General features: G+C 38.5%; 1 protein-coding gene across 6 annotated transcripts in view; it reads left to right on the top strand.

The window, feature by feature from the left end:
* The window catches only part of LOC106947336 (glutamate receptor-interacting protein 2-like), a 106,388-nt gene extending 96,863 nt beyond the window's left edge, over positions 1-9,525 (top strand). For all 6 annotated transcript variants that reach the window (XM_015032253.1, XM_015032252.1, XM_015032255.1 and 3 more), the window contains exons 17-25: positions 205-349; positions 1,780-1,919; positions 2,514-2,708; positions 2,806-2,962; positions 4,162-4,276; positions 4,539-4,749; positions 4,852-5,060; positions 5,343-5,489; positions 5,948-9,525. In XM_015032253.1, coding sequence (XP_014887739.1) covers positions 205-349; positions 1,780-1,919; positions 2,514-2,708; positions 2,806-2,962; positions 4,162-4,276; positions 4,539-4,749; positions 4,852-5,060; positions 5,343-5,489; positions 5,948-6,106 — 1,478 coding nt within the window. In that variant the 3' untranslated portion in view covers positions 6,107-9,525. The remainder of the gene's footprint in view (positions 1-204; positions 350-1,779; positions 1,920-2,513; positions 2,709-2,805; positions 2,963-4,161; positions 4,277-4,538; positions 4,750-4,851; positions 5,061-5,342; positions 5,490-5,947) is intronic.
* The last annotated feature ends 5,017 nt before the right edge of the window (positions 9,526-14,542 follow it).

Here is a 14,542-nt window from a genome sequence, read left to right as displayed (position 1 = left end):
GAAGAGTTTTGACCTACTTCTGTAACGACGTCTGTGTCTCTGTGTGTGTTTGTGTTTCAAAGTGAGCTGGGAACGTGACACTGTATCCACTGATGCACCAGAGCTCTTGTGTTGGTGTGTTTGCATATCAGATGAGCATCACACACCAGACGGTATTGACTTCTCCTTAGACCTGAAACGTTAGAGTGTGTCTGTTTGTTGCAGATGAGCAGGAGACGTCAGGCAGCATCATCTACACTGTGGAGCTGAAGCGCTATGGAGGCCCTCTGGGTATAACCATCTCAGGCACAGAGGAGCCTTTTGACCCCATCACTATATCCGGCCTGACCAAGCGAGGCCTTGCAGAGAGGTACTACATTCACTGCAACACTTTGATCAGAAATCTAGGCTGCTGCTTTGTATTTTAAAACTTTTCCATCCATATTTAGTTTCTACTTACATATATCTATGTGCAAAAGAAAATAGAAAACCGTCCATCCCAATGATAAACCAAAGCTTTCTAAACATGAATTTGTGTTTGATGAGCAGTTTAGAGTCAATCCTTATTCAGAGACACTTTGAGCTTCCATTGCTCTCCGGTCGGCCACTCCCAGCTGATGGTCCGGGAAGCTCAGCTGAGTCATCATATGGGTGTTCTCTACTTCATCTTCCCAGGGTCAGGCGAACCACGCATGGATGACAAAGCACTGAGAACATCAACCTGTGTGTTAAACGACAAAACTGATATACTCTCAGTGTTCAAAGATCCTCAGAAATAAATTTTTGCTCACATGAAGTTGATAACAGATGATGTTTGGAGCTATGACAGGTTTCCAGCGCAGTGTCACATGACACATGGAGATGACAGATGCAAAATATGAGCCAGGTTATCAGCCAGTGTCCATAGCAACAAGCCTGAGCAGATGATGACATAAGCTTTTATTGAGTCCTAAGCATGTATTGGTGAATGTATGCAGGCCACCTGACAACAGTTTCATATTTCATGTTAAGATGGCAGCTCACGTGTAACGCCACTGGAAGACACACTGCTTATTTCACACACACACGCACGCACGCACACACGCACGCATGCACGCACACACACACACTCTCACTGTGACCCATTTCTTAGAGATTGTGATGTAATTGTTCTGCATCCTGGACTGAACTGTTGTGCTAAAAGCTCAATATAATTAAACTTAGTTCAGCCTGACAGAAGAAAATGCAGGAGAGAAACTGAGATCAGTATCTGTGGCGTGTGCAGAGAAATCCTCATTCACTCCTATTGTTTTCTGTTTATGTGCATTTATGTAGTTCAACAAGCACATGCAGATAATCATGACTATCTACTGCCTCCTTAACTACACATTGCATGCCTCTGCCTTTATGGACTCTAATATCAATGTGCTACCTGCTATTTGAGACAACAGCAGTAGATGAATGTTATCTGTCAAAGTAGGTCAAATGATATTTTTTTCATTTCATGTGTTGTTATATATGGATGATGGCAGTAGATAGACTGACCCACACTTTAGATTTCTTTAAATGTTAATTCCTTAAATAAATATTTATCTTTCCTGGTCCTGATAGAAGTTTGGAGTAAGGATGACAACTTGGCAACATGTTCACAGTGAAATTAAAGAATTGTTCATTTTGACCTAATTTTGAGCTGAAGAAGTTCATTCAGACTGTTCAAAAATGTTTTTTCTCCTGAACTTACTGTAAACCTGATCGCTGTGAGAATAAGTGTGTGTGTGTGTGTGTGTGTGTGTGTGTGTGTGTGTGTGTGTGTGTGTCCAGGACGGGCGCTATTCATGTGGGTGACCGGATATTGGCCATCAACAGCGTCAGTCTGAAAGGGAAGCCGCTGAGCGAAGCCATCCATCTGCTTCAGATGGCCGGAGAGACGGTGACCCTCAAAATTAAGAAGCAGCTCGACAGTGAGTATCCAAAGCTTCAAGTCTAAACTGACTGCAGGGTGTCAGCGGTCCTTAAACAGTAGACCACAAAAGTTTCTTCATATTTTTATGGAATTTATGTGAAGAAAATGCAAAGAGTCTTTATACTGTAAGCACTTTCTTATGAAATGAAAATGTATTGACCTGTTCAGTCCAGCTATATAATCTAATCAAACTCAGTGGATCATGTGATGTCAGTTCCCAGGAAGCCAGTTGCATGTCGTTGACTTTGCAACAATCTATCATCCTTACCAAGTCAGTGTGAAGGAAGCACTTCTGAGGCTGTGTGTCGGTCTAACAGCAGACCAACATAATGCATGAGTCACCTGGAGAAAGGACACAAGTAAGGGAGCTGGTAGGGTCAAAATTAAGAGAGGTGGAAGAAAACCGCTCAAAAAAAGAAAGAGAGAGATTCTGGGATGTTAAAGCACACGTAACAACAGCAGACATCTGCAAACCATCTTGACTCCATGTAGCTTTAGAAAACCAGGGTTACAGATGCCAGTCTGTTTTTTCATCAATTTCTCAGCAAGACTTTTCATGTCCAAATAAAACTGAATTGTTTTTATGTTAAAGATTTAGAGGAGAGGAAAGCAGCAGACGCTGAGGACGCGACAGAGAATGAGGTCAGTGACCCAGAGGAGGATGATCTGACAGACAGCCAACAGACCAATAAGCTGTCAGAACTTTACTCCACCACTATCCCGAGTGTGGACTCGGCCATGGAGTCCTGGGACGGTTCTGGACTGGACGCAGGATACGGCAGCCAAGGTAAGCTAGCCAAGATACGCTCATGCAGTTTGTTCTTTACGTAACGAGGAACATTTCCTTTCTATCAAAATGGCTTCTTAAACCTTTTCTCCCACAGGTACATACGCACAACAAGGAGCGGGCATCGCCCTCCACCCACATGAGTGGCGCAGCTCCAAACAGCAACGTAGCACAACGCCCCCTCCTGGAAGAAGGAAGAACTACCCGTTTAGTGATGGAGGCTTCAGTGAGGATGAGTGGGACAAACCACCAGGGTACGACTGAACTCAACCTTCAGGCGTGGTTTGATTACCCTGAAAGATGTTGGAAAGACTTAATGACCACTAAGACAAAGAAGAAGGAAAACTAGGAAAGCAAAGGAGAGTTTCAAAAGAAATATGGTTTAGAAAAACAAAGATTTGACTCATGGCTGACAGTAATCGCACAAGAAAACGCTGAAAATGAAACAAGGGGAGTAGATAACAGAACAACTGAAGCTGTTTAAAAGCAGAAACAACGATGAGATTAGAGGAGGAAGAAATGAGGACAGACATGATGGAATAGATTTACATATGCTTAGAAATGATCACATTTTTGATCACTAACTGCACTTGTTTTCTGGCTGTGCCACTATCAGCTCCAGCAGTTAGTGAAGCACATGGTCCTGTATGGCGATTGAATAACAGAGTGAGTGAGAGAATCTGTGTATCTGAAGCATCTGTGTGTTTGTGTGTGTGCGTGCGGAGCGATGAGTCAGGAGGTTAAGCCTTATGAGGGTAGTCGTTTCTACAGGAGTTATATAACTCAACTCAGAGTGGAGAGAAAAAGAATCAAAACTGAATTAATGTCTGGAATTCACTTACATTACATACATTTTTATAATGAGAATAAAAAACCTTGATCAGTTCTGGGCAGGATTTTCCTCATGTTGTTGGGATTCCTAAATCTGCTCTTCTTCCCTCCTACACAGGTAAAATCAATGTTATAATATAAATATCCTTATATTTTGGTTCAGTTGTTTATAAATCTGAAGCCACGTCTCCAAATCAAAGCTTTCAGTAATATTTAGTGAATTGTGAGGAAGCAGTATGTTTCTGTCATGTCTATTTTATAAAAAATAATGTCAGGCACAAACAGCATTACCTTCTGCAGGCTTTTGATGTTTTATCATTATTGCATGTAATGCAGACCGTTTGAAAGTCATCAAACTGATTTTAACCTTATTGTCTGAGATCAAAGATGCAGCACACAGCTGCTGTTTGTTCAAACTTAAGCATCACAGAATAAAGTGGTTTAAGCAATAAATAAGTAAACAAGGTTTCAAACAAAGACAATTCATAACCGTGAATACAACCTATCACCACTGCATCTCTATTCTGACTACGGTTGGTGCTTTATAGACTGGAATGTATTTATTTATGAACATGTTGGACTGATTGATGGAATGAAATGATTCTTGTTTTTTCTTTGTCAGATTTGTTGGCCAACCACCAGATGGTATCCTGCTGGATCCGGATGACAGTTTTTGGTGTCAGGCTCTGGAAGACCTGGAGACTTGTGGTCAGTCTGAACTTCTCAGAGAGATCGAGGTTTGTTGGCATCCTTGGATAGATCTCACAACTTAGTGAACAGCTGCAAAGACTTTATAAAATCCTGAAAAATCCACTAACCTGTAATTTGATTTTAACTCATCAATAAGTAGCTTAGATGCACAAAATTAAGCAGATGAGAAAATTTGTTGAATTTTTAGGAGCTGACAGGACGATAGCTTGTTTTTTTTATATCAAAGATATCAAATGTATTAATAAAATATTAATTTGTGTGCATGAATTGATACATTTGGTTGTGCAGGCTTCCATCATGACAGGTACAGCCATCAGTCTGGGAGTAGAAGGTGCCAACAAACCTCCAGCTGAGCCCATCCTGAGCCACAGGATGAGCCCCCTGCGAAGAAACTCCCTCCTCCTTCAGGCAAACCTGCTTCACCAGAACGCACACCTGCACCAGGGGCTCCATTTACACGAGGACGTCCATCTGCATGATGAGGCCCACATCCACCAAGGTGGGGCAAGACTAAGAGCCCGTCTGTTGTTAGTCTGTAACATGTAAGCAGACGGTTTGCAGACTTTTTTTTCTCTACACCATCTTATTTTATTTCATTCAGACTCCCACTTGCATGACGAGGCCCATTTTAACCACGAGGCCCACCTGCACCATGGAGCCCACATCCACCAGGAGAACCAGTCCCCCCTCCTGCACCACGATCCGAAGCTCAAGGCTTCATTAAGAGTGTCAGAGAGGACGTGGGAGTCTCGTCGGATCAAAGAGGAAATGCAGGGAATTTTGTCCCCAACACCTCTGGAGCTGCACAAAGTGAGATCATGTCTCTAAACTTCAAACCAGTTTCTGCATTTTTAAAAGTAATGCAGCTTGACTCACATGTTTAACTGATAGCAGTCTTAGTCAATAAAGATAATACAAATGGGTATCATAAGTAAAAGAAAAAAGTAATATTCTCTGACATGAGAATGTGACAGTATGTGGCAGTGAAGTCTGAGCTCAGGTAACTGTGAATGTTTCTCTCACAGGCGTTCACATAGAAACTGCAGAAAATCAGACAAATAAAATATGACAGGCTTGTGTTCTCCTTAACAGGTAACGGTGATAAAGGACCCGGAGAGCGATGACTTTGGGTTTAGCGTGTCCGACGGCTTCCTGGAGAAAGGAGTTTATGTCAACATGATCAGGCCCGATGGGCCAGCCGACAGAGCCGGACTGAAGCCCTTCGACAGGATCCTGCAGGTATGAAAAGAGAAAAACAGTTTAATAAAAGTGCTGGACAGTATAGGAAGTGATATATTTACCCATCCATCCCCTGGCAGTTTACAAACACTTAGCGTCCAGTTTGTGGCATCAGTTTAATTATGTGCAATGCAACATGGCGTAATATTTCAGTTTTTAGTTTATAAAAGTATCGAGCTAATTTAGAAGAAGAAATTTAATTTTAGTTAATGTTTGTAGTGGATGACTGACAAGCATAGAGGGATCTAGAATTGAATTAAAGTAGTTTCAAATACCTGAATTACTGAAGATCACTTAGTTTTTAAGCTGTCAAAAGAAGCAACTTCTCAGCAAGTTGCAGGTCACAATTCTTTCACGTTGCTATTAGTTTGGATGCTTTAATTGAAGAAACAAGACTGCAAATTTAAAATGAGACCTTGGCTTACAGGGGAAACCACTGTCTCTGTATTTGCCTCCAGGTCAACCATGTCAGAACGAGAGACTTTGATTGCTGCTTGGCGGTGCCGCTCATCACCGAGGCTGGAGACAGACTGGAGCTGGTCATCAGCAGGAACCCGCTGGCCGGCGACACGCCGGAAGACAACAACAACACGTTAGACCATCCCCTAAGTCTGTAACCAACAATGCAAACAAACACACACGCTCTTTTCAACTGCGCATTAACACTACAAGTCATGAATTGTGAACATATTTACTGTGACTGGCTTGGGAATAAACACAGGCGAGCAATAATTCTGAATATACAGAGACTGAAAACACTGAAGTACAAACAAAAAGCCCTGCATGCACACATTCCATTTACAGAGTTGTACTGCTGTTATACAGTATATTCTTTATACAAAAATATTAAAAGATAAAATAAAAATGTGACTACAATATAAAAAAATCACAACACCAAAATTTCATTAAAACATGTAAATTCCAGAAATTCTGATTCTTTTTATTTTGTTGTTTACAAGTGAATGAAAATCAACTAAATGGGTCAGGTGGTGCTTTTTTCTGTTTTTACAAAAATGCATGGGTCATGTTCTAGATTTTATATAATTTGGAGAAGAAAAACAAAAAGTGATGTTTTAAGGAGCAAATTAAGGCTGAACATAGAAGATAATAGATGTTATCTAACTTTAGCAAATGGCTCATCCAGCTGTGGTCATGTGAGACGTTCATAATGTGTTTAAACACAGTTTAAACACAATAAAAGCTTCTTTTAGCCAATAAAAGCTTCTTTTAGCTCTTTTATGGACTTTTCAATTTTATTCCATTGCATAAAATGAATCACTAAACAAATCAATAAAAATCTGAAATTCTTCAAATTAGAACAATAATGACATTACTACTGCCATTTTTTCATAACTGTTAAAACAACTAAAAGTATTGAATCTGCTCTTTAATAAGTTATTTTAAATGGAAGTTATTTTCTCAGTACTGCAAATAGACAGATGTCAAAGAAAAAACATGTCAGTATCAACATATGAGCTTAAGAACATAATATTGTGGCCCTCTCTCCATTTTCATGCCTAATGCTGAGAAATTGGCCATTTAGTGGCCAAAAACCATCGAAACCCTGTGAAATCCACCTTTTCTTAACCAAACGGTCAGAGATTTTTGAGTTTAAATCAGAAAAAACAACACATTTTCTCTAAACATTTAAAATGCCATCTTAAAATTGCAGTGAAATAAACGTAATTGTGTTTTATGTTAGTCCAGCTGGACTCTGTTGGATATGTCTGAGTCACGACCTCCACAGAGAAACATCAGGAACACTTTTTTAATTAAAAAAACTGCATTAATTTAAAACTTTTATCATTTATAACCTTCTAAATAAATCTTTAGTGATATTACACAAATCAAACTCTTTTAATAAATGCTGAGCTGCGTTTTGCTTGTCTTACCTTGATGTTTTGTCAAGCTGAGATGCGCAAAAATGATTTTGTCAGCTTCCTGCCACAAATAGATTCACAGTGATTTGCAAGAATGTGAGAAATGAAAATGATTTGTACATATTAGAAGATATAGATATGGAGAAACAGGTGCTAACATTTTGTAAAATAAGGATTCTTTTAAAGCTTAAAAATGTTATTTAAACCAGATTCAAAGGCAAAAGAGGAAATAAGAAAACCTCATTCTGGACATTTGTGTTCACTGTTCAGATTAAGTTAATGCTGAAATATGTTTTAAAAACTCCCAGTTTTTATGTTGATATTGGCTATCTGTGAAATGTTCCATGACTAATGTGGTGTTTTGCACAGCTGTGCATGCAGCTGCAACGCTGTGACAGATTATTTAATGCCTGTCAGATTGTAACATCCAAGAAAAAACTGTTTTCAAATGACCATTTTATTAATTATGGGAAAAAACTACCAAACCAACTTGGCTCTTTGTGAAGAAGTAATAAACCTGATTTTTGCCAACATTGGCAGCAACAGCTGTCATTAAAAGTTTGAGACAAATAGCAAAGAGTCTTAAATTCCTACGGATTATTTTTTACTGACTCTTCTTTGCATCATTGTTTTAACTCAACCTTCCCAGCATGAACAGCCTGTTTGAGGCCATCGCTCATCATCTCAGATGGATGGCTGCTTAACCCCAGTGAGCCTCAGTCTAAGGTCACACTGAGAGCCACACATTCCCCTCCAGGACTTCAGAGAACATGAATGATGGTCATTCACGGTTCCAGTAATGACAGGTTCTCCTGCTGCTGAAGAAGCACAGAAGCCCCATCAATCACAGAACAACATCCAGCTGAATTTTTCTGCAATATTGTTAGTTTTACACCAGATGTAATGAGACCTTGGATGTCTGACCTTAACTGATGCACATGAGGCCTGCACAACTTTAGATGTTCATCTGGGTCCTTCACTTTAATTACAGGTCATTTATTGTTTAGTAAAGAAGGAGATATGTTTTTCACATACCTCTAGGTTTGCATGGATAGTTTTTTCCCCTTAATACATTCAATAATTATTTGAAACCTTCTTTTGTAAATTCTCAGGCTGTTTTTGGCCGATACTAAACCATCTAAGTTTCACAAAACCAAAAAAAGAAGCAGTCTGTACAGGGAAGAAGACTTTACTACTGTACAACTCAGCAGTAAGCGACATCAGGGTGTGAGAAAGACATGAAAGATGAATACCAGGACACTTGTGAGTGTGAGAGAACAGAATAGGCTTTGTCCAGCGAAGAACTGGAAATGTTTGACAGGAACAATTACATCCTCTGTTCCTTTTGGCTGTCTGTCTGTCTGTCTCACTCTTTCCTCAGCTGTTATGTAACACAGCACGGCTCCAGCTGCTCCCCTTGAGAAAACCACGTGTGTAAGAAAGGTGGAGTGTGTGTGATGCAGAAGTCATATTTTTTCTGAGAGTAAATGTAAAGGTGTGGTGTGTTTCCAGTTTTATAATTTCTCTTTTTACAGAGTGGACATGACAGAAATAGGTGTTGTTCATCTTACTGCTCAGCTGTGATGTTTTTCACTTTCTGCTCTGAAACTCACATCAGACTCAAAACAGCAGAAACTCAACGCACATAAGAAAAATCTCTGCCAACTCTCCACAATTAAAAGCACACTGTTGAATTTCATACTCTGTATTTTCATGGACAACTGAACAAACATGTCTGAGTGCATTTTATATTGTGAAGTGGCCAAAAAAGATCTTTAAAAGCTGGAAATTACAAAAATAAAAGTAAAATAAGGTGAAATATGAGAATGCAAGTAAAGCCTCCAAAAGGGTTTGGTAGTTCTTTAAATATATATAAATATACATATATAAGTATGTATGTAAGTAGTGTATGTGTGTGTGATCATTCATGCTCCATTTGCGTTTCCGGGTTAGTTTAAAGCCCAATCCAGAACCGTGGGTTTCATGTCAAAAATCAAGTTAACGACTCTTCTTCTGTCATCATGTTTATTTCCACTTTTAGAGTTGATTCTTGAGTATTAAAGTACAAAAATAAAGTTGTTAGTTTATAATAATTAGCTTAAATTTACTGTGTCTTTGGGGGGAATCACAGTTTTAACTGTCCTTGTGACAATAAATACAATCTGTACCTTTCTGTTCCGGGTAGTTGTCATTTCCTTCTGAACCCAGCGGACGAGTTCTTACATCACCTGACATTTATGATGTCATACGCTGCACTAGGGTTTCATCTCAGCTTTCCTGTGCCTTTCTAATGCAGTATTTTATATTTCTATGGCTTTTCTCAGCATGAAATCTAAAATGGATGTAGCCTCCTCCAGTAATGTGCAGATTCAGATTCCTTGACCACTGATGGGAGCCAGGTTGTGGCCACCAGATATTTTCCATGTAATCATTTTATCTGTAGATTTATTGGTTCTTTTATCAGCTCCTCCTTTCATTATGCCAGCTTCCCTGAAGCTGTGTGTCTGTCGCCCACATGACTTTTGGTCAAGCCCGTCTGGTGATATTGAGTGTTTTCCAGAAAGTTTATCACATTAACAGTGTGAGGTTGGGCAAAGTTCAGTAAATCTGAACAAAACGGATAGATATGGGGGGCTAATTATTAAAATTCATGACTGGATGTGTGAAACCTGGGTTATTGCTAATCATTGCTTTGTTTTGCTAACAAATGCTAATATTGGGGGTTTAAAATTTCTTCTGCTTGAGAAGGTATGGAAAATTAAGCACTTACTAATCTGTTTTTGCCATTCGAATAAATTACTTCAGACGCTGGAATCACTCGGCTCTGTAATGGTGTCTTTTGGAAAGCATTTGCTCTTGCTAACTGCTATTCCTGTAGCAAAGCTTCAATTGTCCTTCATTTTGAGGTTGAGGTCATCTAATAGCTGTTCATTGCCAGAATCTAAAAATAATTTTGGTGTCATAACACACAGTCAGCTGTTCTGTGGCTGTTTTTCACCTCAACTAAAAGATCACCATATTGACTGGATGGAAATATATTTTAAGAAACCAGCAAAATATTCATGCATCCAGTCTGCAGCAAACACTGTACAATAAAAACACAAAAATCTGGCAGTTTTAACTGTGTTATGTCATTGTTTACGATCTAAGTTACCATCTATCCCCATGATGACGTTCTGGATAGCTACTCTAAAGTAGCTATCCGTTATTTTTATTATTATTATTATTATTCTTTTTTAAATTGAATTCTAAAAAACTTAAAAATTGCAGTTATTTTCTGCTTGTAATGTTCTGACATGTTTACCTGACAATCCTTAATACGATTCTGGATTGGGCCGTTAATGGTTCTATTGATATTGTGTTATTTTGTTTGTTTTTAATTATGTAAAGTTCTATGTAAAATACTATTTTTCTATAATACTATTACTCTTCAAAAACATGAAAAGAAAAACAAAATGTATAACTTTGTTTTTGGTCATTTTTATTTTTTCATTTTGCTCATTTTCTATGAAACCAAGAGTGTACTGCTATACTTCTTTTTGAGAAGAAAAACAATTAAAAGCAAGAAAAATAAAATGTCTGCTTTTATGCGTGTGTGTGTGTGTATGTGTAGGTGTGTGTGTGTGTGTGTGTGTGTGTGTGTGTGTGTGGTACTGCACATTCTGCCTCAGTTGACTCAGTTATCCCGAGGGCAAACGGTTACATAACCAGTCAGACATACACACAACACATCAAACACATGTAATTATACAAAAAGCCCGTGGTACCGGATGTGCTTCAGAACCGAGGTCACATGGCTGCATATGGATGAATGAATGTACAATCAGGACAAAATGAATATGCAATACTTTTTCTTTAACTTCAAAATAAGCAAACTATGGCACTGCCTGCAAGACTGAAGCTGTTTCCTACCAATCAGAAGACAGAGAAACGTTGATTTGGTTTAAAAACCATATCAACGTTTAGAAAAATCATTCAACCCACAGATGAGCGAACACAGAGCTGGAAGTATTATTCATGATTTTTAAGCTGAAAAATGTTGAACATCTACTTAAAGAGTTTGGATTCAACAGAATAAGAGATTTTGGAGAAATACAAGAAATTCGAGACTGTGGTTCATTTCCCCAATAATAGTTGTCTGAAAGATTTTACAAGACCATAAAGAAGCTGGATAACTTAGAAGGAACTCAGTGGAAAGCTACTGAAAAATGAAGCTTTGCTATCAAAGCTGAAGCAGCTGTTTTATATGCAGTCCTGTCCATTAAACACCAGAACATTATGAGTCCAGTTCAGTATTTTAATGAGATAATATTCCATTTGCTTAACTTTTAAAAGCTGGTCAATCTGGGATAAAACTCTTCTACAGTAGATCTCCATGCTGGGTGGCTTCCTTCAACAATCTGATTCTTTAGTAAAGAAAACTGAGACATTATCCACCCACTGCTATTCTCCATCTTTACATAAATCAGAGCTATTACAAGAAGAGAAGGCTCACTGCTACCAATTAAAACGCTTGATCAAACTGACAAACCAATGCTAACCAGATTTTATATTTTAATATAAAAAAGGACCCTGAAAATAAACAGAGGAGTGGCAATAAAATGGAAACTGGCTTTTTTCTTCAATAAAATAGATTCACACACACACCCACACACACTACAAGCTGCATTGGATTTTCTGCACATTATCACATTACTTCCTGCGTCTTTCTATTTTTGACCGTCATGGAAGAGACTGAAATAACTCAAAACATTACTCTAGAAATAAAAACACGACACAAACATTATTTTGCTTTGTGTGTTTGCCAAAAAACTCTTTTGAAGTAGAATAAAAACAGAGAGAGATTCTCAGGAGACAAATCTATTCCTGGACCTGGCAGCCAATGAAAGCGTTTCACATTCAGTTCCACAACAACAAGGAGTCATTGTTGGTCAGGGAGTCACGGATCCACCAAACAATGAAGACATAACAGTCTATGACTTGGAGGTAAAATAGATTTGTTGGTGAAAAAAACGATTTTTACATTTTTGATAATTGCTTAAACGCCTTCATGGAAATACTCAGCTGACTATCAGAATAAAACTCTCATGCACTGCAAAAACACAAAATCTTAACAAGTGTTTTTTGGTCCAGTTTCTAGTGCAAATATCTTAGCAAGATATTTAAGTCGATAATTTCCTAATAATTATAAAAAGTATTTATTCCATTGGCAGATAACATGGAAAAATGTCTTGTAATTAAAATAATCTGCCAAAGGAACAAGGACTATTAAGGAATTACTGACTAAAAACAAGATCCTATATCTTACTGAAAAGTTATCTGTTAGTTTTGTCTCACTTCAAATATACTAAGATATTTGCACTGCAAACTAGACAGAAACACTTGGTAAGATTCTGTATCTTTGCAGTGTGTTGCTGTTGCTATTGAGGGACAATGACAGTCTGGGAAAATTAGTCATGTGAAGTGTCCGTGCTCTGTTATTCACAGGCATGTCTCATCCTCCCCCGGCTGGGAACCAATGTTTGGGTCAAAATATCCCATCAACCAGAGCTATTCAGAACCGATGTTGTTTCATGTTGGAGCCCAGGATGGCTTGTTTTTTCCGTTCACATTTGCTCCGTTTTAGAATTAACTGGAATATTCTTGGTTTAAACTTGTTGCCCCATCACAGGCTGGGTTTATTAGATTTTAAAGGTTGCCAGACTACAGCCGACAGGAAGCCTGTAATTATGGATAAAGTCAGGATTTATAAGGTGAGAAGGAAATTACTTCCTTAGCCAACTTCTCAAAACAATTCCCATGACATTATTTACTGTAAAAACTTGGATGGAACAAAAAAGGCTTAGCTGTTAAAAAAATTAAAGGCTCAATTCGTTTCCGCAAGAGAAATGGAGCTTACTTCACCATCTTCATTTAATGTGTAGTAAACTTTCTTCAAATATCTTTAAACCTTGAGTAATATCTCAGAAAAAAAAGTTTTAGCTATCAGTATGTTGTCTGAGGCAGAGATAACTTATGAGCTCTGTGCTAGTTTTCCGCCCCGACCCGGTTCAGGTGGCAGGAAGCAGAAGGACTCCGGCCAACAGAACATGACTGTTGGACCCAACGTCATGTCTGTCATGTTTACCACCCCACGCATTTAAAGGCTGCAGGGGCGTTTCAGTGACAGGTGCACAAAGGAGCATCATCGAAGATCCTTCCTCTGGTGAAAGACAGGATATTTCATCTCCACAGCAGTTATAGAATAGAAAAATATTCTTTAACTTTTAGGCCAACTCCATGCCTAAAGCTTGTGTTCACTATGAAGTGCAGGGTTGTTTTTTTGGCTAATAAAGCTTCAGTTTCATCTCCTCCGTCTAGATCACCTGCTTCCACACGTTTACTGTCCCAAAGACGGACCTGCAGTTTCCACATCATTTATATTTTAAGACAACTGGTGGAACATCTTTGGTTTAATGCTTTGTTTCGTTAGCAGCTGTCACTACGCCTGCTCGTTTGTCCGAGATCGCCATGGAAATGGCCCAAAATGTTTAAGTACAGCTTTAAATTTAATACTGTGGAAAACTTTAACCTGGAAGTATCCGTGTGTGGAAGTGGAACAAAGACAGATGACAACTTCACCTTCATTTTCTGAAGACAAATTTTTTATTAAGAAACAAAAAAAAAGTTTTACAGTTTTGTAAAACCTGCTCAAACATTTTTTTAGCTTACAGGTTGGCGATAGAAACAAAAAATAAAACCATTCAAATTCTTAAAAAAAAAAGTTTTTTCTTTACCAAGAATAACAAAAACATTTTCCCGTGTACATTCTCACAGAGGAAGGGCTGGTGTGTGGCGCATTGCGGGAAAGACCAGGGATTTATAAATGAGACCACGATCAGCCGGTCTGTTGACAGGAATGACGTTCAGAGACTGAAATCTGAAAAGGTTTCACTATTTTCAGTCATTGGGCTCCTTCTCAGATGGAAACAGACTCAGTTTATGAGCCGATTAATCCCTGCAGAACCCAAACGTTGCCTCTCAGTGACAGAGTTCATGTTCTGAATTCTGACGATATGTTGGACTCGCGTACAAAATGTAATCTGAAATGATTCTCTTCAGAAAAGCGCAAGAGCTTCCCAGAGATATTTTAAATTTAAAACATTCTTTAATTATTTTTTACAGAATTTGTAG

This window comes from Poecilia latipinna, unplaced genomic scaffold, assembly GCF_001443285.1.
Source record: "Poecilia latipinna isolate Pla-1442-1.1 unplaced genomic scaffold, P_latipinna-1.0 Scaffold235, whole genome shotgun sequence".
Lineage (NCBI taxonomy): Eukaryota > Metazoa > Chordata > Actinopteri > Cyprinodontiformes > Poeciliidae > Poecilia > Poecilia latipinna.
The sequence above is the reverse complement of the archived record's forward strand: the minus strand, read 5'-3'. Positions and strand labels throughout refer to the sequence as shown.